The sequence below is a fragment of the Chelonoidis abingdonii genome, chromosome 1 (genome assembly GCF_003597395.2).
Source record: "Chelonoidis abingdonii isolate Lonesome George chromosome 1, CheloAbing_2.0, whole genome shotgun sequence".
Lineage (NCBI taxonomy): Eukaryota > Metazoa > Chordata > Testudines > Testudinidae > Chelonoidis > Chelonoidis abingdonii.
In genome coordinates this window covers 20,458,120-20,481,964 of record NC_133769.1, presented here as the reverse complement: position 1 = coordinate 20,481,964, position 23,845 = coordinate 20,458,120, and the positions used below count along the sequence as shown (strand labels likewise).

At 39.6% G+C, this 23,845-nt stretch overlaps 1 protein-coding gene across 2 annotated transcripts in view; it reads right to left on the bottom strand.

Moving 5' to 3' along the window:
- The window catches only part of SEMA3E (semaphorin 3E), a 283,264-nt gene that overhangs the window by 54,194 nt on the left and 205,225 nt on the right, over positions 1-23,845 (bottom strand). For both annotated transcript variants that reach the window (XM_032801538.2, XM_032801539.2), the window contains one exon: positions 568-661. In XM_032801538.2, the coding sequence (XP_032657429.1) occupies positions 568-661 (94 nt within the window). The remainder of the gene's footprint in view (positions 1-567; positions 662-23,845) is intronic.

The following is a 23,845-nucleotide window of genomic DNA, read 5'->3' as shown; positions in this document are numbered from 1 at the left end:
CAAGTCTATTGCTGCAACGTAAAACACACTTTTCTACTTATAAGCACCTTGTTTGTTTGGTTTACAAGAAGAGACAATTACAACCCCCCTACATTTGGCATATTAAGAAAACTTATAGGTTGCATACACAACAAAAGCCTTCAGTTATAAAACCATTAGGCCTAAACGCATTTCTCTAAGATTCCTGTTGTCAAAATTAAGTCTTTGAAGCTCACAGTGCAAACTATCATTTTGGGATACATGGTTCATTTGTGTAAATATTTTGAGCTGAATACATAATTTTGCTTTGAAAGAAAAGAAAACTGATGTTACTATTAATATTAAGTGACAATCAATTATCTTTGTAGAACAGCGCATGTAATATAACATTTGCTCGCTTGTCTGAGATACACTTGCTCAAATTAACAGTGTCTGGAATGTAATATTAATGTGGGCACCACTGATAGAAGTAAGTCTGACATGCCAAAGGCTGTAAAGAAAAGTTGACAACACCTCGGAGATCTGACGAAAGAGACTCAGAAAGACAGTTTGACAGCTCCTTGAAGATTGAGACATAAAGTTCATTACCAATTAAAGTTGAGATGAAGGAGGAGCTGGGATCAAAAGGGCACCTGCCTCGTCCTCTCTCAAATTTGTGCCAGTCCAGTTGAAATAGATGATCCTTTAAAGAAAGTCATAGAAAACAGCATAAATACTACATTAAAATAAAAGAATAAAATATTAGCTTTAATATATTTGATATCTCTGAACCGAATTAACTTTTTCTGAGTGGAGAAAATAAGCTTACCATTGTTCACTAATAAACTTGTTATAAAGAGTCTTTGATTTCCACAAAACATCTTTGCATGCAGACTACACTGCAACATTTACTGAAATATGCATATACTAGAATCAGTGATTCATTTATAGGGGCATAGTGAGGGAAAATTTCCCTACCACTTCTAAAATTATCTAAATATTCAATAACTATCTAGCAAAGAAATGTATTCATCCTCGCTAGATAGGATGGCATAATATATGTAGCACAGATTTGGGGCTTCTGTATGTCTTCTTTGTATTAGAAAGTTTTAGGAATAAATCTTTGATTAAAATGTTCAGAGCATGTGATGTGATTTATGTTGCAGACGTACTCCAAAATTAGTCTTGGAAGAAGATGGGAAATCTAATTTAACTCTCTCAGTTTAAGACTTAACCTGAACTCTTGCTCCTGCAATGTTGCCTCTTTTATTGCCTGTATTTTTCTGGGTTCCCAAAAGAGCTTCAGAGAAATGCGATTATTTAACGAAAATATCAGGTGAGTGCACAGAAGAAAATATTTTTTAAACTATTTATTTATTTATGAAGTTTTAACAAATCTTTGCCATGTAAATATCAGAGCCAAAACAATATTCATTACAACAGTGAGTGTTTGCTTAGAGAAACATTAAACAGTAATATAATCCCCAGCCCATTTAATAGGGTATTACCTTTATTACAAAGTGAGCAAGCACCTTTACATTGCCCAAGACATGCTGTTTCTGGTGATTTTATAAATTGAGTGAAATCTCTGATTACACATATTTAACAAGTGAGGCATGTCTATCAAATGTTAATATTCAAAATTATTGGACAGGTGTGCTGGTTTTTGGTGGGTGAGTGTGTTTTGTCCGAGTGTTGAATAAATGGTAGATAAATATCTAAGTATGTGATTAGTGCATTAATTGGAAACCTTTTTTTAAAATGTATATATTAAACTTTTCCCCTTCAAAAATAAGGGGGGAAAGGAGGAGAAAGTACAGTTATGGCAATTAGATTGCCAAAATATACGTAGTACAATAATCAAGAATTTGAATTATAAATATATGATACCATGTATTTCAGAAATGCCAGTTCTGTGTCACAGATTCACTCAAACAAATATATGAAACCATATTATTTCTTTCAGTCCTTCTGCTTGGTGAACTGATCTCAGTTTTAGGTTGGTGGTACGCATGTATGTCAAATGTTTGGGTAGACATAAAACCACACAAAAAAGGGATCTAAAAAAGTAAAGGTTTTTAAAAAGGGACAGCAAGATAAAAGAATGGGAGGGAAGAAAACAGAGCGGTGGGAGGAGGAGAGGGAAGAGAGGGTAATGAGAGTGACATTTCAGTTCCCATCCGCTAGAGATCAATCAAGGCCTGTACAAAGTTAGACTAAATCTTTACAAATTTGTCTAAGGCCCATCTTCTCTGAAATGTTACTCACTCTGTAGTTGCCAGCCAGCCAGGCCTCTCTGCCAAGCTTCTATCCTGGAAGCAATCTGCTCTTCCATCAAAGCAATATAAGCCATTTGGCTACAAGCACTGCACTATAGAAACAAGCTTTCCATGAGCTGCGAGTTTCCACGATGTTGGGATATATCCCAAAACACAGTTTGGAAAGTAATTTCTAAGATTGTACCCATCATCATATTAATCCTCCTATCTTCTTCTAGCCTAAAAGACTGGATCTTGGGATTGTCCCAAGACACATGAGCCAGCATGGCTCCAGAAGACCCACATCTCCAGAAGCAATCTGTGTTGGAAAAACCCAAGCACTGTAACTTATGTGGAGACCAGTGTGAATTAAATATAATTTTCTGCTGGATCAGCCTTAATCACATATCAAGAATAGAGTTTTTAATGTATTGCAAGGCATTTCCCCATTGGCTAGGGCTCAGGTTTATACACAATTTTTTGTTCCAGGGCCAGCACAGATAATCTAAATTAGGGACTGTTACTTGGGCCCGGAAACCTTAAGAGGCTACAGCTGGTCTGGTAAACCTGTGGAGCTCTTTTCACAACAACAGAAACTCTGGATTTCTGGCAGTCCCACTGCCTCTGGATTGAATACGTCCTGCAAAAGATGTTTAAGCTATAGGAAACACCATTTGCACTGGGTAGGTTATATGGTTGTTGAAGTGTTTACAATGGAAGAAACAGATCTTCTGAGGTCAATTGTGACCCCTAAAATATCCCCTTATCCAGCTATATTCTCCACATTAATCATTTATTGCCCATTTTCAACTAATTGCCCCAGAAGAAAATATTTTTTTACACTGGACATCGTCCATCCAGCTAGGTTTATTTTAGGGCTCTTGATTAATCGCAGTTGACTCATGTGATTAACTCAAAAAATTAATTGTGATTTAAAAATTAATCATGATTAATCACAGTTTTAATCACACTGTTAAACAATAGAATACCAATTGAAATTTATTAAACATTTTTGGATGTTTTTCTACATTTTCAAATATATTCATTTCAATTGCAACACAGAATATAAAGCGTACAGTGCTCACTTTATATTATTATTTTTATTACAAATATTAGCACTGCAAAAAAGAAACAAAAGAAATAGTATTTTTCAATTTACCTCATAAAAGTTCTGTAGTGCAATCTCTTTATCACGAAATTGCAACTTATAAATGTAGACATTTTTTGTTACATAACTGCACTCAAAAACAAAACAATGTAAAACTTAAGAGCCCACAAGTCCTACTTCTTGTTCAGTCAATTGCTCAGACACAAACAAGTCTGTTTACATTTACGGGAGATAATGCTGCCTGCTCCTTATTTACAATGTCACCTGAAAGGGATAACAGGTGTTTGCATGGCACTTTTGTTGCTGGCATTGCAAGGCATTTACGTGCCAGATACGCGAAACATTTATATGCCCCTTCATGCTTCAGTCACCATTCCAGAGGACATCCTTCCATGCTGATGAAGCTTGTTAAAAAAATAATGTGTTAATTAAATTTGTGACTGAACTCCTTGAGGGAGAATTGTATGTCTCCTGCTCTGTATTTTTCCTGCATTCTGCCATATATTTTATGATATGGCAGTCTCGGATGATGACGCAGCAAATGTTATTCATTTTAAGAATACTTTCATTGCAGATTTGACATAATGAAAAGAAGGTACTAATGTGAGATTTCTAAAAATAGCTACAGCACTCGATTCAAGGTTTAAGAATCTGAAGTGCCGTCCAAAATCTGAGAGGGAAGAGTTGTGGAGCATGCATTCAGAAGTCTTAAAAAAGCAACAATCGATGCAGAAACTACAGAACTCGAACCACCAAAAAAGAAAATCACCTTCTGCTGATGGCATCTGACTCAGATGATGAAAATGAACATGTCGGTCCATTCTGCTTTGGATCATTACTGAGCAGAACCTGTCATGAGCATGGATGCATGTCTTCTAGAATGGTGGTTGAACCATGAAGGGACATTTGAATCTTCAGCACATCTGGCAAGCAAATATCTTGTGATGCTGGCTACAACAGTGCCATGCGAACACCTGTTCTCATTTTCAGGTGACGCTGTAAACAAGAAGCGGCAGCATTATCTCCTGCAAATGTAACCAAACTTGTTTGTCTGAGCGATTGGCTGCAGTAGGACCGAGTGGACTTGTAGGCTCTAAAGTTATACATTGTTTTATTTTTGAATGCAGTTATTTTTTGTACCTAATTCTACATGTGTAAGTGCAACTTTCATGATAAAGAGATCACACTACAGTACTTGTATTAGGTGAATTGAAAAATACTATTTCTTTTGTTTTTTACGGTGCAAATATTTGTAATAAAATAAAGTGAGCACTGTACACGTTGTATTCTGTGTTGTAACTGAAATGAATATTTGAAAATGTAGAAAACATCCAAAAATATGTAAATAAATGGTATCCTATTATTGTTTAACAGCACGATTAACCATGGTTAATTTTTTTAATCACTTGACAGTCCAAGTTCATTTAGATGCAGGGGGAAATAATTACAAAGTTGCCCATCTAAGAATACTTTAAAGTTGAGATTCACCCAGTGACTAGTACACCAGTGTGACCTCTGCTGAGGACATCTAGAATTGTGAATCACTGTTACCTTGCATCCGACGAAGTGGGTATTCACCCACGAAAGCTCATGCTCCAATATGTCTGTTAGTCTATAAGGTGCCACAGGACTCTTTGCTGCTTTTACAGATCCAGACTAACACGGCTACCCCTCTGATACTGTTAACTACTCTGCCTCAACAAATGAGTGTGCAGCTGCTAAACTGTGTGTCAGCTCCCTGACATACCATTTTGTCTGCTGTGTCAGCAAACTCTTCAGGAATCTGCCAGTCCAAACCTTACTGTGCAGGTAACCATCAGTGAACCCTAATTCCCAAGTTCCCCAAAGACATCTCTCTGCAGTGTCCAACCCTCTAATTTAACTCAAATACATTAAGTTTGTTGCTCCTTTAAAGAGACAATACACAGCAGCTTATTAATGTAACTGGGATTGACACACCCTCCACTTCAACCAAAGCACTGAGATGGTTTGTGTTAAAAGCAAAAGAAGTTTATTAACAAAGAACCTAGGTTTAAGTGATAACAAGGGTAAGGTATCAGAAGTATTCTTTGCTGCTTTAACAAGAGTAAGGAATAAGGACAGAAATGGGTATAAATAAGCAGAAGTAAAAATGTACTTCTAAGCCTAAAACTTAACAAAGCAGAGTCTTTTGTTCAGAAAAATTCATTTATTGTAGATTTTTTTTCAGCATGGCTGACTGGACATTTAGCCAGGACCCAACACACAAAGTTCAAAGCATGGGGATTCTTTGACTCCTCAGGAGAAATTAGAGATCCCCTCCTTTCTTTTTAGTCCAGTAAACCTTTGAAATGTATTCTTTGAAAAATAAGCCCAAAGTTTCCCCCTTCTTCTGGGGTGCTGACACCATGCTGTCAACTCTCTCACTTTCTAGCGTGATAACTTTGTTTATCTTATATGTAAATATTCCATTATTGTCTCTCCATAACGACTAGCCTGGTCAGACAAGCAAATATACATTCCTTTGTCTAGGCAGATTGGGTTTGTGCATTGCTTACCAAACACATTTAAAGTACATAATTCTAGCACATATTTATAATTCTTTGAACACAGCCAGTACTTCCACTACTCAATGATTTTCCGGATTAAGGTGTTATCAGTTTGTATATGACACCTTACATGATACCTTTTAGATACAGATTATGACAACAATGTGTTAGGTCTGGTGAGTATGTCAGGCATGACAAAAGTTGCTAACACACAGTAGTAAACCATCAATGGGCCTCTGTATCACACCTCTCCCTGACATTAATGCAGTAGGATTAGCCTCTGGCTACTCTGCAGGCATCAGTTCAAAGACCCCCTTTACCCATAGACTTCCTCACTTTAACATCCATACTTCACCAAGTGGTTGCTTCACACCCATCTGGATCACCCTGATCAGTAAAGGGATCTGTCCATCCCCCTGCACCCCGAAGGTGTGAAACCAGATCTCTTACCCCCTGAGTCACCTCTGCTCCCAGTAGTCTGTCCTGCTCTCAGTGGAGTACTGGCCCACTGCTGTGTACCTAGCTGTACCAATGACTCACTGCACCCAGCAGTTTTTGGCCTCAGAACCATTCAGCTGTGCTTCATTTTCCCTGATCTCAGTGGAGTGGTGGCCCATCACTTTCCTAGCTGTGCCAGAGTCTAACTACTCCCTGCAGATCCTGGGTATGTTTTACCCCTGCCATAGACACACTCAGTACTGACTCAGTTTCTCCAGTGAGTGTTTACCCCCTCGCCACTGAGTCTGGCCATGGTGGGTCTCCCATCTACCTATATTTATTTAGGTGTGGGTAAAAAAATTACAAAACTGCTCATTTATGGATACTTTAAAATTGAGATTCATCTAACGACTAGAAACCAGTGAAGCTGGACTCCTTGAAACAAACAACTTTGTTTCCATATAACTACTGATGAGTGCTTTCTTTCTTTACCGGTATGTTTTAGTTAGATAAGAGACTGAACAAAAACCTATGCACAATTTAATTATCCCACTCCACAGGCGCACATCACTGATACTTGGAGGGAAGTTAAAGACTAGCCTTTTTGCTTTGAAACATGAGCTCTGATTGGTTCCTTCCTGGTGCTGTTTTGAAACATCCCCTTGTTGCTGGATGTGGTTTGAAGTTAATGGCAACTTGGCACCTCTTTAGTCCCCATCTCCTGCTGCCTGCTCTGTCACCAGATTTGAAGAGTGTTGTTTTTTTCCAAATCTTCAGTGACACCGGCTCTTTGAAGCTCTAATTATATTTTGCTGCTCTGTGCAAGTTCCTCCATTTTCTTGTGCATCTTGTTCCTTCCACACTTGTATATGAAAAGCTATTTGGGTTGACATGTGCATGCAGAAGCTGGGGAGTGAGAACTCTGTTAGCCTACAGTAATGCTGCCAATCAATTTAGAATACGACAGTTCAATGTTAACATAGAAAAAGAGAGGGAAAGAGGGGTAGGCGGAGATGTGAGGAAAAGACAGAGGGAGACTTTACCACCTTATCCTGTGGCTTGGGTTATTCCATCCTGCTGCTGGTCAATTTTCAAGCCACAAGGGAATAGGATTCTTGTAGAAACCTGAATTTCATCCCAAATTTCTTAAACATCAAACACCAGTTTGGGTTAAAAAAAAATCAGGATGTTTGGGTCGACAGTAGACAAGAACAATAAGGAGAACAAAACAAAGGGAAAATATACTGCTGAAAACCATGAAGAATACACTAGAGAGTCACAAGTGTCCAAAAATGTGATGTAAAGGAAATTCTTCTTAAGAGAATGTGCCTACCTGCTGTTATCTCTGTTTCAACTAGCTACTAAAAATAAAGGTACTAATGAAAAATATTGCCCCTCTTACACTTGAATTTCCTCACTGAAGCATTTGTCAGTAAATCAGTTAAATAAAAACCAAAGAATGTGAAAATTTTAAAAGACAAAGGTGAAAAGTAATTAGAGAAATAACTTGTGAGTTTATAGATTTAACATAATTTCCTAATAGTTGTGGTGTCCATTTACCTTCTCATGATAAAAGAACAGTGAGATATTTAATGAAATCAATGACTGCAAATTTAAAACCGATAAAAGAAACATTCTTCAGTAAATAAGATAACAGAAAACATGGGTGAACACAGAGCTGAAGCAAATTAACATAAACATTTCACACCAACAGTTGCAGAAAAGTTGTTTATGCTATTTACGCAGCACTACTGTTTTCTGCAACTGATATGCTAGGGTCCATATCTCCTGTTGTGGCATTATTTTGCACACAGAACTGCAACTTAAACAAACTGGAGGGGGGCGGTGTATTCATGACAAGACATGGCCCTATTTACAAATCATAAACTGTCATTCTTGCTCAAATTTTACTTAGGTAAAATCCATTAAAAGCAGTAGCTTTTGATCAACTCGGGACAGTGAAATCTGACAGAGAAAAATCTTATGTCATGCAAGGAAATAATGTAGGCCACTGCTCTACAATTATGGATATGTTAAATTTTGTAAGTAAACCCAAATCAGGCTAGTCTTATGGGAACATCTTACAGACTGGGGCCACTCTTAACTACTGATGAATGCAGCTCACTAGGGCAGTAGATTTTGGGGCAGCTGCCTAAAGTGGCAGCTTGACAGAAGGGTGACTGGGCCAAATTTGAGTGGTGTTATAAGCCAGCAGGCCAGAGCATAATGCTGCTCACTCAAATTTGGCCCAGCTGCCCCTCCATCACGCCAAATCAGGGGCAACTGGGCCAAATCTGCCAGCCTATGAGGAGGGGGAAGCATATTGAAGTTTTGTCTAAGGTGGCAGATTGTCTAAAGCACCCTCTGCCTATAGAATTTGATAAAGACAAACCCAATGGAGTCCCATAGAAATTTAAAATGGTTCTATAGAAATTATTGTTAAAATCTATAGAAATTAATAGAAAATTATTGCCTTTTATATCATTTTTCAAGCAGTCAATGGGAATGAAGAAAGAATTATATATCTGCTATATAATTCCACTGGATGATATAAATATTCTATTCAAATGTTCACTGTTTCCATCAGGGAAAAGTCACCTGCTATTCCAAATCTTAATTTTGAGCCACATTCTTCAAAAACTTGCCTTGGGTTTACGACCCTTCTAGGAGTTGTGGAGGGATTCTGAGTGAACCTGAGACAAATTATTGTTTCATGGTGAAATGAGAGAAAACTCAGTGGTTTCCTCTACATTTCATTGGGCTGGTTCCCTGGACTCATTTAAACTCAAAGCTCAGTGTGAAACTTGTGACCCAAACCAACAAAACAGGTTCATGCAAAACGCTGTAAACTGTAACCATCCATTTCTCCTCAGCACTTTCTACAGTCATTTAGGCCTGGATCCTGCAATGAGACCCATGCAGATAGACCACAGTGCCTTCACAGATCTCATTGCTGAAATAAGGCCATAATACGTACGGTGTACAACAGGTCATTTAATTTAAAATCAATGAGTGGTTTTACGGGAGTGCAGTGAAACCTGCATATGGTGAAGCTGTTTTTGCACACAGGATAACTTAGCTCACTCGGTTCTTATTATTATCGCAGCCAACCAATAAAAAAAAAACCCAACACAAAGATAAACTGACCCATTGAGCCATGATGACAATCTGTAAACTAAAACCCATCTATTTTATGGTTCATGCACTGTGCAGTGTGCAGGTTTAACTGTAGTGAGAATGGTAGGCAGTATTTATACTGTCCTGTCATTATCTATGTTTTAACAGCTGGAATTTTTGACTGAGCAATATGGTTTAAATTTACAAGCCATCACTATCAATCAAGGTAGGGGAAAATTTGGATTTCAGTGTAACATGGAGATGTTTTTCAGTGGACCTTGCTAGTTTTGATAGAAAGCAGGACACGTACCATATTAAATACTAGCAGATGCATGAGCTCATCACAAAAAAGGCCTGCAACATGTAGACAATAACTTTTTCCAAGGGAGATTTTCCACCTTAGCCTTCCGGGATAGCACAACAAATATAGCATTTCTAACTGTGGAGGTTAGTCACTGAAGATGACTACGTATTTGTTTCCACATGATGCCAATTTGAATGAAATAAGGGTGACACATTAATAACGTCAAGGGCTGATATTATCATTCTAGCCCTTCTTGCGTGTGTGTGACACTGGAAACCTTTGAGACTGTCAGACGAAAACTCACACCCTACAGGAGAGTACATAGCAATTAAACTTTGTCATTTATTTCACAGCCATTTTCCAATGGCTAGGGTAAAATTCACGCAACAACACAGATGGGTGGGTGGAGTTACTAATATCTAAGCATAGCTTGAAAAAAAACAGAGATCCAAGTGTTATGTATAATTTCTATGACTAAAGAAACCCAATGCACACTTGGCTATTACTAAAATAATAATCTTTTGCAAAAATATACTTGGTTTCCAAGAACTGCAGCCATTTTACCTTTAACTAACTCAATGGAAATTAATAACGGTAGAAAATAAAAATATAATGTGAATTATAAATAGTGTAAGAAAAGGATAATCAGAACTATTAAAGTTGAAGGGTTACATTAAATTGCAGAGTAGAGATTTGCTTTGTTACTTGCCTTTGGTTCTGATTCAACAAAGAATTTCAGGTTGTGCTTAATGCAAAGCATGTGCTTAAATCCATTCTCATTTAGCAAAGCACTTACACACATGGTCAGATTTAAACACTGGTTTAATAAAGAGGCTATGTATAGATGTCCCTATGAAAGTATATTTATGAGGCAAGATAATTTGATTTTCCTTGTTTGTTTTTCAGTTTTAAGACTCCTCAAGTGTTTTCCATGTAAGGGGAAAAATAGCAATGGCCCAACCCCCCAAGATACTGGTATGTGTGTTCCTTGAAGATACAGTAAAATGACCCAAACCATATCTCACAGAAGTCAATGGAGAGACTATTACTGATTCCACTGGGAATGGGCCTAAAATGAATAACTTGATCTATTAATGGTAATTATCAGCAAAGTTTGGGGTAGAGTATTCTCCCATATAATACAGGACCTTCAAAATGTTTATGAAAAGGAATGGGAAAGGAGTTGTCATTCCTCTGAAAAGAAGTTTGAGCCATTAGACAGACTGGGAAAGATACTGATTTTAGCACTTTTAGTTAAAAATATATGTATAAATATGTATCAAACAGTACAGATGAAGTCAAGTATCAAGTTAGTAACTTGCAGGGGAATTATGCCTCTGTTTGAATAAGAACTCATGGTAATTTGTATTGCAGACCAGTAATTCCTCCTTGGGGGAAATTACACTTTTAGGCCACCATGACTGTAGGTAGCAATCTGTAACAATGGTTCTTGGCATTTGCTGAATCATTTCACATTCAATCTGACATACTGGGCAAAGTTCACTTCTAGCATGAATGGTCACATTGTCTTTAATTAGCAAATGGAATCATATACAAGAGATGATTTGGTCCTTTGGCCTTCTTGTATCAGTGTTTACATATGGGAGGATATTTAAATAGTAGTGTGAGAAACATTGAATCATTTTCACCTGCAAAATCAGTCAAAGGGCATAACTGAAACCTGGGATGTTGAGGTAAGAGATATTCATATATTTGCTTGTGAAAAAGCATGCAGTAACTTTCTGAGGGGACAAGCAATGGATAGGATGCTGGTGAGATCTGACTCACACTGCTTAAGCAGGCTTGCTTTTTTTCTGTTCAAGTAACCTGGTAAAGCATGAGAAATCACATTCTATGATAGCATGTAGAAAGCAGCAAGTGTCTTCTGCTTAGCCCCTCAAGCAACTCACATGCTGCTTCTTCCTCTCATGGTGCACAGACAGTCATCCATGGCCCAATTCAAAGCTCACTGAAGTCAATGGGAAAACTTTAATTAGTCTTCGGATCAAGATCACAACGTACAAGGCCTTTGGCCTTATCTCCATTAACTTCAAATATCTTCAGTATTGAGCCTGTGCACTTAAAATAATAATGTGGCCACGTCAGCACTGGCAGCAGTCCAGGCTAGCCACCTGAGTATGTATCTAGGGACTCAGGCAGGTTTATATTTGGGAGACTAGCTCATGCCACTGCCTGTGCCGCTGTGGCCATACCACAGGCACCAACTCCGTGGGTGCTCCAGGGCTCAAGGACCAGGCACGCATATGTTCAGCGGCACCGCAGAACCAATCAGCTGTTCAGCGGCACCATCGGTCACCTATTTGGTGGTTGGTGGGAGGTGCTTGGGGGAAGGCAGAGAACAGCAACTGGCAGGCAGGCAAGAGCCTTGGGGAGAGGGTGGAGTGGGGGCAGGAAGAGGTAGAGAGAGGGTAGAACCTCAGGGGAAGGGGTGGAGTGGGGGGTGGGTCCTCAGGGTGAAGTGAGGGTGGATCACTCCTGGGGAAAAATAAAAGTCAGTATTATGGGCCATACTGCTATTTTTAGCTTGCTAGTGTATTTCTGCCTGCACATACTGGGAAGCAAGCTCCTAGCTGCAGTGTAGACATACCCCTTATGTTCTTTTTGGCCTTAATTATCTTTAAGATTTCTATTAACTGAAGCAGGGTCTTGTAAAACCCCTTGATTCATGGCATAAGGTGTGCACCAATTCAACTTGCATTGAAGTCAATAGTAATCCTTCCAGTGCAACGGAAGTTGTATTGGGCCCACTATGCAGGACACAGCATTTTACGGGGACTCAGCAAGTAGCTCCAGATATGGAATTTCTTTTCCTCTAAAATTTATCTTTAAACAAAAACCCAGATAAGACATTAGACAAGTGTGTTAAAAGAACACAAAGATTACAAAGACAAGCACTTACAAGTCAGGAAATGCCAAATGTCCCCTTGTAAGTATGCACTACCATACTGTCCTAATAACATGATCACATGCAGTTATTTCCACAGGCCCCTTGCATTTCTCATTTAACACAAAGATTGGAGATCGCACATTGAATGATGGGTTCATTCACTGAACAGTGAGGATAAATATAATGGACGAAATTTCTCTTTATATATATTTACAATGTACATTTAAATTAATATTTCAATGTATTACAATGTAATTAACATATTTAAAATAATTTTAGAGCAATTTCCATGGAGAGAATATAATTTTTTGTTGACAGAGAACCATTATACTTTGTAATAATTTATATAGAGAGCAGGTGTGTCTGTATCTGAGTGGATGCATAGATATATAATTTATATGAGATGACAGTAGCACCTTGAAGATGCTGGTGCATTACAAAAACAGTGTGACCTAAAGCACAAAGGAACTTCTGTTGACATATATTATTTATACTTCATCAAACATGGCAACTGGAAAGACCTTTTCCTTGTTGCAAATAGATATTTTTATGTGATAGGAAAAGTTAAAAACTGGAGGACTCCAAAGAAAACTAGTGTCCAGAACAGACAACTGGAGTGTTTTTGATGGAACCCATCTCCTTTGTGTTTTCTTTTTGTTTTCTCTCTGAGACTACAACAGAGTTATTAGTGTAAATTGTCTGCGCCCACATGCCATACTGATCCCTAAATCATCCTTCTTGCAAATATGCATCCTTTATATTGGCAAAATGATTTTCCCTGCTTTTTTTAAACCCTACATCCTAATATATACAGATGTTAAATACACTATGCAGAGGCTTCTTTCAGGATGGGTGTATTGAACGAACTTTGACCCCCCACATTTTCTAAAAAAAAAATATTGAAAAATCACAGAGCATGTCTGTATATATCAGCACAGCACCTAGTTAGTGTTTTCATTCAAATACAAGGCTCTGAAATGAACTGGCAACTCTATGACCTTTCATAAGCTGAACATTCCACCTCACCAAGAAAGTATGTGGGGAAAGAGATATACTGTACTGGATGTAGGGAGAAAGAGGTTTATACTTTAGGTAGCATAACTGACAATAGGATCAGGCGTGAAAAGACACTTCAAATCATTTAGCTTTCAGTAATGTGCGGAACAATTAAGATTAAACAGTTTCCATATATACAACTATAATATTATACCCAAGAGTATTAGATAAGTTTCTTTTTTGTATAAACAAATGACTAAATCTGTACTGTGGGTTAGAACAATAAAATAAGTTTTCAGACACTGTCAATGCCTTTAATTAGGAAACCAAAGAACCAAACCATTTAAGATGCTGAAACCAATAGAGAATGAACTGATGCTAAAAGAAAACCAGGCATACAGGAAGCTCGTACAGAGGGCACTTAGGTCCTCATCCTGCACACACTTAAGCATGTGCATAATTTCACTCACTCCCATTGAAGCCTACAAAATTACTACTCACTTGAGCAAAACGATAACCTAACATGTAGTAAGCAATGCAAGTGCTCAGACAGTCTGGTGTTGAGCAATCTTATGTACACCTAGATACATGGAAAGCCACAATAGTTTTAGTTGCAGAAGTATTCTAGTTTCAAAATGTATCATCCGCTTATTGAGGGGGAAAAATACCCATCTGACCGCCTTGCCCAGGTGTCAATGGAATGGCAAGATCTGAAATTCAAAATTACTTTTACTTCCACCCAAGCAGACAACAATGTGAATTCACCATCTAACTTATGGCAAGAAACTTCCATAGAGTCATAGGACTGGAAGGGACCTTGAGAGGTCATCCACTCCAGTCCCCTGCACTCATGGCAGGACTAAGTATTATCTAGACCTTTCCTGAAAGGTATTTCTCTAAACTGCTCTTAAAAATCTCCAATGACGGAGATTCCACAATCTTCCTAGGCAATTTATTCCAGTGCTTAACCACCCTCACAAGAATTTTTTCCTAATGTTCAAACTAAACCTCCCTTGCTGCAATTTAAGTCCATTGCTTCTTGCCCTATCTTCAGATGTTAAGAACAACATAATTTCAAATTTAAACTTCCTGATGGCCAGTTTATATCCATTTGTTCTTGTGTCCACATCCACATTGGTACTGAACTTAAATAATTCCTCTCCCTCCCTGGTATTTATTCCTCTGATATATTTATAGAGAGCAATCATATCTCCCCTCAGCCTTCTTTTGGTTACGCTAAACAAACTAAGCTCTTTGAGTCTTCTTTCATAAGACCGGTTTTCCATTCCTCGGATCATCCTAGTAGTCCTTCTCTGTACTTGTTCCAGTTTGAATTCATCCTTCTTAAACATGGGAGACCAGAACTGGACACAGTATTCCAGATAAGGTCTCACCAGTGTCTTGTATAATGGTACTAACACCTCCTTATCTTTACTGGAAATACCTTGCCTGATGCATCCCAAGACCGCATTAGGCCATATCAAATTGGTGGCTCATAGTCAACCTGTGATCAACCAATACTCTGAGCTCCTTCTCCTCCTCTGTTATTTCCAACTGATGCGTCCCCAGTTTATAACAAAAATAGCTGTTATTAATCCCTAAATGCATGACCTTGCACTTTTCACTACTAAATTTCATCCTATTACTATTACTCTAGTTTACAAGGTCATCCAGATCTTCCTGTACGATATCCTGGTTCTTCTCTGTATTGGCAATACCTCCCAACTTTGTGTCATCCGCAAACTTTATTAGCACATTCCCATTTTTTGTGCCAAGATCAGTAATAAAAAGATTAAATAAGACTGGTCCCCAAATCAGTCCCTGAGGAACTCCACTAGTAACCTCCCTCCAGCCTGGCAGTTCACCTTTCAGTACAACCCGTTGTAGTCTCCCCTTTAATCAGTTCCTTATCCATCTTTCATTTTTCATATTGATCCCCATCTTTTCCAATTTAGCTAATAATTCCCCATGTGGAACCATATCAAATGCCTTACTGAAATCAAGGTAAATTAGATCCACTGTGTTTACTTTAGCCTAAAAAATCTGTTGCCCTCTTAAAGAAGGAGATCGGTTTGGTTTGGCACAATCTATCTTTTGTTAAACCATGTTGTATTTTGTCCCAATTACCACAGATCTCAATGTTCTTAACTACTTTCTTCTTCAAAATTTTTTCCAAGACCTTGCATACTACAGATGTCAAACCAACAGGCCTGTAGCTACCTGGATCATTTTTTTTCCCTTTAATCATTTTTGTTGCTCTCCTCTGGACTTTCTCCTATTTGTCCACATCTTTCCTGAAATGTGGCTCCCAGAACTGGACACAATATTCTAGGTGAGACCTAATCAGCATGGAATAGAGCGGAAGAATTACTTCTCATCTCTAGTTTACATCACTCCTGCTAATACATCCCAGAACGATGTTCGCTTTTTTTTGCAACAGTGTTACACTGTTGACTCATATTTAGCTTATGGTCCACTATGACATCCAGATCCCTTTCCACAGTACTCCTTCCTAGGCAGTCATTTCCTATTTTGTATGCATGCAACTGATTGTTCCTTCCTAAATGGAGTACTTTGCATTTGTCCTTATTGAATTTCATCCTATTTACTTCAGACTATTTCTCTAGTTTCTCTAGATCATTTTTAATTTTAATCCTATTCTCCAAAGCAGTTGCAACCTCTCCCAGTTTGGTATCATCCGCAAACTTTATAAGTGTACTCTCTATACCATTATCTAAATAATTGATGAAGATATTGAATAGAACCGGACCCAGAACTAGGACCCCACTCGTTATGCTCGTCCAGCATGACTGTAAACCACAGATAACTACTCTCTGGGAATGGATTTCCAGGCAATTTTGCACCCACCTTATGGTAGCTCCATCTAGGCTGCATTTCCCTAGTTTGTTTGAGAAGTCATGCAAGACAGTATCAAAAGCTTTACTAAAGTCAAGATATACCATCTAGCGCTTCACCTCTATCCACAAGGCTTATTACCCTGTCAGAGAAAGCTACCAGGTTGGTTTGACACAATTTGTTCTTGACAAATCCATGCTGACTGTTACTTATCACCTTATTATCTTCTAGATGTTTGCAAATTGATTGCTTAATTATTTTCTCCATTATCTTTCCGGGTACAGACGTTAAGCTGACTGGTCTGAATTCCCCAGGTTGTCCTTATTTCCCTTTTTATAGATTGGCACTATATTTGCCTTTTTCCAATCTTCTGGAATCTCTCCCATCTTCCGTGACTTTTCAAAGATAATCACTAATGCTCAGATATCTGCTCAGTCAGCTCCTTGAATATTTTAGGATGCATTTCATCAGGCCCTGGTGACTTGAAGACATCTAACTCACCTAAGTAATTTTTAACTTGTTCTGCAGCAATGCTTTCTGCAGAGCTCCAGCCAGCAAGGAAGAACCTCTGGAGTTGATGATGTCACAGGCCACGCAACTCCCCACGCCCTTACTTATTTGTTCTATAGTAAATTTGTTTCCCTTCTACAATACAAGGAAATCATTCTGTTAAGGCAGGCGTGGGTCCGAGAACTCTGCTACTAGCCTCATTGTGTTGCCAAGCTCTTGCTCGTATTCTTGTTTAAGGTCTTAGGCCACATTTTTCTGCTTTCCAGTATCCACTTTAATGCTTCCGATTGAAAGAAGGCCTAGGGTAATAGGAAAACACTTCTGGTGAAGTTAATCCCTATGAAAAGGTCTGTGCACCAACTAAGTTCTAATTGTACTTATCTCTGAACTGCTGCTAATTACTTCTCAGTAACTGAGCATTCCTTATAAATCACGGCTTTCTATAGAAAATGCCCGAAGAATATTAGCTCTAAACATATTATGTTTCAAAAAAGCTAAATGCTGGCCAAACTCTACTCCCACTGAAAGCAATGGGAGATTTACCATGAACTTCACTGGCTGCAAAGTTGGCCCAATGCTGAGCACTTTGGAAAATCCTACCTTCCATGTTCATCTAACTTTATTTTCTCAGAGCAGAAATAGATTTAGAATAAAAAGTAAAGTCCATATAGAGCCAGCTGAAATTTTCTGTTCCTCCTCTATCCAGCATGATGAAGATTATTTTGGGGGTAGTATTTGTTCCTGAGATCTGTTTGCAATCACCTTTGCTATTCAGTGACAATGAAAAGATCAATGAGAATGCATTAAATATTATAGACATTAAATCCTCCTTGAAAACTCAGGTGTAATTTTCAGGTCCATTCATTTTATTCTATATTTAAATTGTGCAGACATATTGGGCTTCAATGTAAAAACATATTTAAAATCTGGAACTGAGTCAGGCTGCTGGCTGCCTTTGCTAAAGGATTAGAAATGTGTGACTTCTGCCAATATTTGTGCCCTAAAGCAGCTGGAAAAAGCGCTCTATGATTTAATACATGTGGAAAACTATGGCAATAGTAACAATTACACACAGAAAGAGCACAGACATCATCTGATGATTTCAAAGCCCTTCATTACGCAATGGTGGATCCAGGCCAGACTTCTAGGAGGGACACAGGTGTGGCCAATAGCTGTACATATCCTCTGTAGGGACCAATGGTGTGGAGGGGCCCTGCTAATGGAAATTGTGCACTTAAAGGACACAAATGTGATGGCTACCATTTTGGCCAGTACCAGAGTCCTCCAGAGTTACAAGGTCTTTACAGCTTGAGCTACGGAGCCAGGTTCTCTAGCTGTAACAGACTCATATCTTCTGTGGACCAGACCTTGACGGGGGAAACTAAATACACAGTAATCAGTGGTTACACAAGGAGGCAGGGCTGGACTCACCATAAGGCGAACTGAGGCGGCTGCCTCAGGTGCCACACTGTGTGTGTGTGGGGCCGGGGGGCGCCACTAGGACAGAGATGGTGGAGTGCTGTGCTGGAGGAAGGAGGGCACAAGAGACATAACAGGCAGGCAGGAGAAAAGGTGAGAGGGAATAACAGACAGCAGCAGAGCTGCAGGGAGAGAGAGGAGGAGGAGTCTCTTATGTACCTCTCTAACACCCCCAGGAGCCTGGACTGATTAACACCAGCTTCTCAGGGAGCTTCCTGTTTCCTGCTGCTTCCCTGAACCCACTTTGGATACGAAGCAGTCAACCTGAAGTTAGTAGGAGCAGTTAAGCCATATCTTCCCTCACTCAGGGCCCTGCTACCAGCCTTCTTATTGTCCCTTCAATTGAGTGTTGAGAGCCACTACAGCTGCACAGAACAGCCGTCATGAGTGAAAGAAGAAACGTCCTCTGGGGAAGCATTCAGAAAAAGAAAGGAAAGAAGGAGCTTTTCTATCTAAGCAGGAGTTGCTCTCTGAGATACATAGGCCCAAATTGTTCATGGTGGCCTTCCCCGGCCTCCAGTGAGGATGTGAGTGCTCTGTGTCCCGGAGCCTTCTTCTACTCCCGACTTGCCAGTCATGTAGAGGAGGTGCCTATTTCCAGTTAGTCACAGTGGCAGGGGGTTTGGACCTCGGTCAGCTCACTTGCGCCAGCATCATATCTCCATCTCAACAATGGATGTAACCCATGCACATTCTCTGCAATAAAATGTAGATCAGAGAAGTGTGTGGTGGGAGGCACAAGAACAGCTGCACTTAAGTCTGATGATCCGGACGTGGACCTAGCGGTGTGAGCGAGGTAGTCTGAGGGACTTCCTTGTCTGCATGGGCCACAGCAAGTGGCGTTCATGTTCCCAAAGATAATGAAAATAGAAGTTCCATCCTTAACATTACTTGGTGTTGGAAATCCCATGGTACAAAGTGGAGGGGCTTATGGCCATGCTCACTCACAACCCAGAATGCTGCCATACTTTTTTGTTGCAAACTCCTTCCGAGTCTCGTTTCGGCCACATGGGTTCTACAGGGAAGAAAGGGATATGGAAAAATCTGGCTAGAAATTCTGTGCATTGCCCGTGAGAAGGCACATAAGATCACCGAGAGCATTCCGATAGGTGAAAGAGGCTTGAGATGAGACGTAAGGTTAAAGGCCACACAGATGTCAGGCATCAAGAGAGATTGCATCAGAGTCTCTTTACTGGCACAAATGCGTCCTGAAAAGGCTCATTGCCCATTGTGAGAATGCTTGTTCAAAACCTAGCACTGTGTGGCACTTCAGTCTGTGTATGCCAAACAATGGAATTCCTTAAAATTGTTGGAAAACTGATGGCTGGGAGTGCTGCTACCCAGAAGCATTAAGAGAGAGTCACCATCCAGAAACGCCTACACACACCAGTGCCTTGGAAAACAATTCAAAATGAGATCATACAGTCACTGGCAAACAAAGTCAAACCAAACAAAAGATTGTGGCAGATTGGAGAGTCTCTCAGCTAAGTCTTTACTCTGTTTATCTGAACTGCACACCTGACATCAGCATATGGAACAATGGATTTCAATTGGTGATTTTGTAACAAAACAGACCTAGTGAAAATGTCCTGCAATGGTGACTGTCAGAGAACATTTTCTAGAATTTATTACATTGATGATACTACAGGGACTGGTTATGACAAATGTAATGCTTCTAAAGCTGGAAAGAATACAGATTGTCAGTAGCTGATCATAAGAGGTCGGGGCTCTCGATAATGGTGCCAAAATTTAGAGGAAGAACAGAGAAGTTGCGACACGGATCTGAGAGTTAAACCCTGGAGCTTTTTTGTCCTATGCATCCTCATTGAACTTTGATGTTCAGTGATGTAACTCAGTCTTTAGTGAGGCTGCTGCTGATGTTTTATGTCAAGTTCTCAGCTCTATGTAATTTTCTCTGCATTTCAACTCAGCGGATGGCAATTTTGAGCAACATCTGGGGACTCCTCTCTCATTGAAAACCATTGAGTGCCACATGATGGTAAAGTCGAGCGGAGCCGATAAAGCCATCAACCCCAAACTGCGTGAGGACAGCTGATGCTCTCCATTCTTGAATAGGAAGGCATGAATTTGCTATGGACAGGAACTAATATCGTTGCGACCATAGTGGTCAGCGGGAAATGGACTCACCAAAAACGTACATACACCCTTCAGACACTTATCATTTTGGGTTAGTGTGCCCCTCGGTGGCATGACAACCTGTTTAATAAAAATGGTTGTAACGAGAGAGACTCCAAAGGTGTCTGACCTTGATAGGTATCTGGAGCAATGAACAACTGGACAGAAGGCAAAGTCTCCCTTACCGGCTCAGATGAACGATTTCAAACGTTCTGAGAGTACACAGACGTTGCAGAGGAACTTCTCACTGAAGCTATTTACCCACGCACACATTCAAGAATACAAGCATTCAGCCAAGAAGAAGACGATTATTGATTACAATGACGGGTACTCCCGAGTAAGAGGACCCAAACACCAAAAACGTCTGACTTCTTTAATCTGATGCTGATTCGCTGCAACTACAGTCAGTGAAGAATATTTTCATGCAGCTCAAGGAACACAAGCGGTATATTTGGGATATTGGCTATAGTTCAAAACTCCTCACTATTACCTGAAGAAGACCTCCCGCCTCACATGCAGGTGCCACTAGAGAATGTGTGACACTAATGACATTGCGTGATATGATGTAAGTGATTTAGGTGATGAAACTGAAAGCACTTTCAAGATACATTTCAGCAGGATCAAACTCCAAAGGCTGCTCTGGGAATATTTGTGCACATAAGTAAGACTTCACCTATTTCCAAATGGCTTTTGCTGCTCTGCGACGTACTTCTAACACTTCCTAGTAACAGGTGCCAGTGGAGAACACAGCTTCTCCAAGCTGAATTTAATAAAATTTAATATCTAGCCCTGAGTTCACAAGACACCGGAGAGGCTGGCTTCCTCTTGGAACCACTTCTCATGTGAGAGCAGTGCAAGTCTGACCTCGAGACTGTGGACCTTCAGGAAGCAGTTCAAATCTTTGCAACCAAGAAGGCACGGAAAGCATCACTTTGATTATTCAAACAGATAAAAATGCCAGTGTTTACTATGCAGACAAGAAAAGTTACGTTTGCTATTCATGCATTTGAAAGTTAAGTGTTACTTAAAATTTTTGAACAAAGCATTTTAAGTTGTTAGTTCTCCTTTATTGGGGTAAGTAGCAGAGCAGTACCACGAGAGGAGTAGAACAGGAAGAAGGCAGATTTGAGACCTTTCAAAGTTTTGGCCCAAGTGAGGGGGCATGGAGGTGTCATTTGAGCTCCCCAATTCAGGTGCCAAAATGTTGTGGGCCGGCCCTGCAAGGAGGGGAAGAATCTGAAGGGCAAGTGCTCTTCTGCTCCATGGAGCAGGATCCAGAAACCTGAGGGCTCCCTTTGCAGTAGCAGCAGCACACAAGGGGCACCTGGAACTGGGGAAGTTTGGAGAAAGGATGTGGACAGACCTAATGCCAAGTAGATCCTCCAATAATTTCCCCTTTCTGAGGTGATATGTGAGGGCTGCAGAAACTACTTCACTCATTAAGCTGGAGTAGCCTCCTTGGAGGGCTCTGCTATCACACAGAAAATAACCAAAAGCAAAAGAAATACAGGAAAACACTTGAGTCCATAGAAAGAGCAATGGCATCAGGTGAATTGGGAGAGGGCTGTCAAAGGAGATGAATAACGGGAACATCATTACCTTAGGTATTATTGGAAATAAGTTCTAAGTTTGAAATTTGCCAGGTGCAGAGGTCCAGCACAAGGCCCTATTGCACCACTTTTAGAGCCTGCTTTTAGAGCTTAAGTGGGATTTAAGGTATAGGCCTTGTGCAGATCCTCTACATAAGAAAGAATATCAATCTAAGTGACCAAGGTATGATCCATTCCTGTTTCCACTGAAGTCAATGACAAAGTTTCCAAGATGAGGCCCTCCGATAACATGAACCATTTCCACCAAACAAAATCCCATTTTAAGTGAGATGGATGCAGAGTACGACAATCTCAGAGCCCCATCACTCTTGTTCTTGTTACTGAGGGTTGCATCTGAAGCAAGTGCTATATCTGGAGAAAGGTAACAAACCATGGGGGTAGGGTTGGGCGAGGGATGGGGAAGGTGCATGTGTGTGAAATGAAAAGTAATTTTCCAGGAGCACCCAGGATTAAAATAGGTCTAGTCGATCTTTCAAACCATTGGCTGGTGAATGAATATGAGCAGAATGAGGAGCTTATACACTTGAAGATTGATAACTTCTGTGGGAAAAAAGAGGTCACTTTATAAAATTGCAAAAAGATCACCTAACATCAATGATGCTTCCATACTTGCTGTTTTTAATTATTACAGCTGGGATTCTGCCACTCTTATGCCTGTTATGTAGCAACTTTACTCCACAACCAGTCCCATTGACTTCAGTTGGAGTCCTCTCAGGGAAAGGCACTATTCACCTTAGGTAATGGTGGCAGAATCCAGCCATACATAGGATGAATTCTGTACATTGCAGAGTGTTTTACTTATTTCTGTCAAATTACAACACAGGTGGAATCTTCCTTACTCTTTTTGATAGCAACATTGTTTCTCTGTATTGATTTGTCCCCTTCTGACCACTTGTCTTTAATCATGCAAAGGGCTAAACCTAATGTGATAGAAAATTCAGTACATATGGCCGATCAATTCACACTCCTCACCTAAATAGCTTGGTTAACTTTAAACTTAGAACGTGGCCGCATTTAAGCAATGCACAATGATGATGCTTACCTGGCATCACTTTACACACATGAACTCATGACATCAGATTAAAACATCCATAAATTTAATGACTAGGTTTACATGAACTATGGATGGAAAAGACTGGAGAAAATAAACTATTTCATAGTATTTAGCGCTGCAGATTTGAGTCCATAACTGAATTTTCTTGATAAATACTCAGAGCCCTAATTGATGGCTTTCTGACTGGCTGGCTCCTTATCCAGGCAATGAGAGAGAGACGTTGTGTCTCTGAGAAAATATTTTCAGGGTAAGAATTTGTCATACATTCTATCTAATGAAGGGCTGACCACCACCCACTTTTGTTTGATCAGTGAAACCAGATGTTCCAGCTCCTTAATCCCCTGCATGTTGAGAATGGAGATGAGGTAAGAGGAAAAAGGTATTCAGAAGAAATAACTGAGCAGAGCTATGTTTGTTTAGATTGCAAAATGATATGCCAGAAATGCTATCTGAATAATAAAAATAAATATTGATACAGTTTCATTTTTTTTAAATGAATAGATCAAGTTGAAAGGATGATGACAATGTGAAATACTGATCAGGAAGGCAAAGACAATCCATTTAACATTAAAACTGAGACAAGTT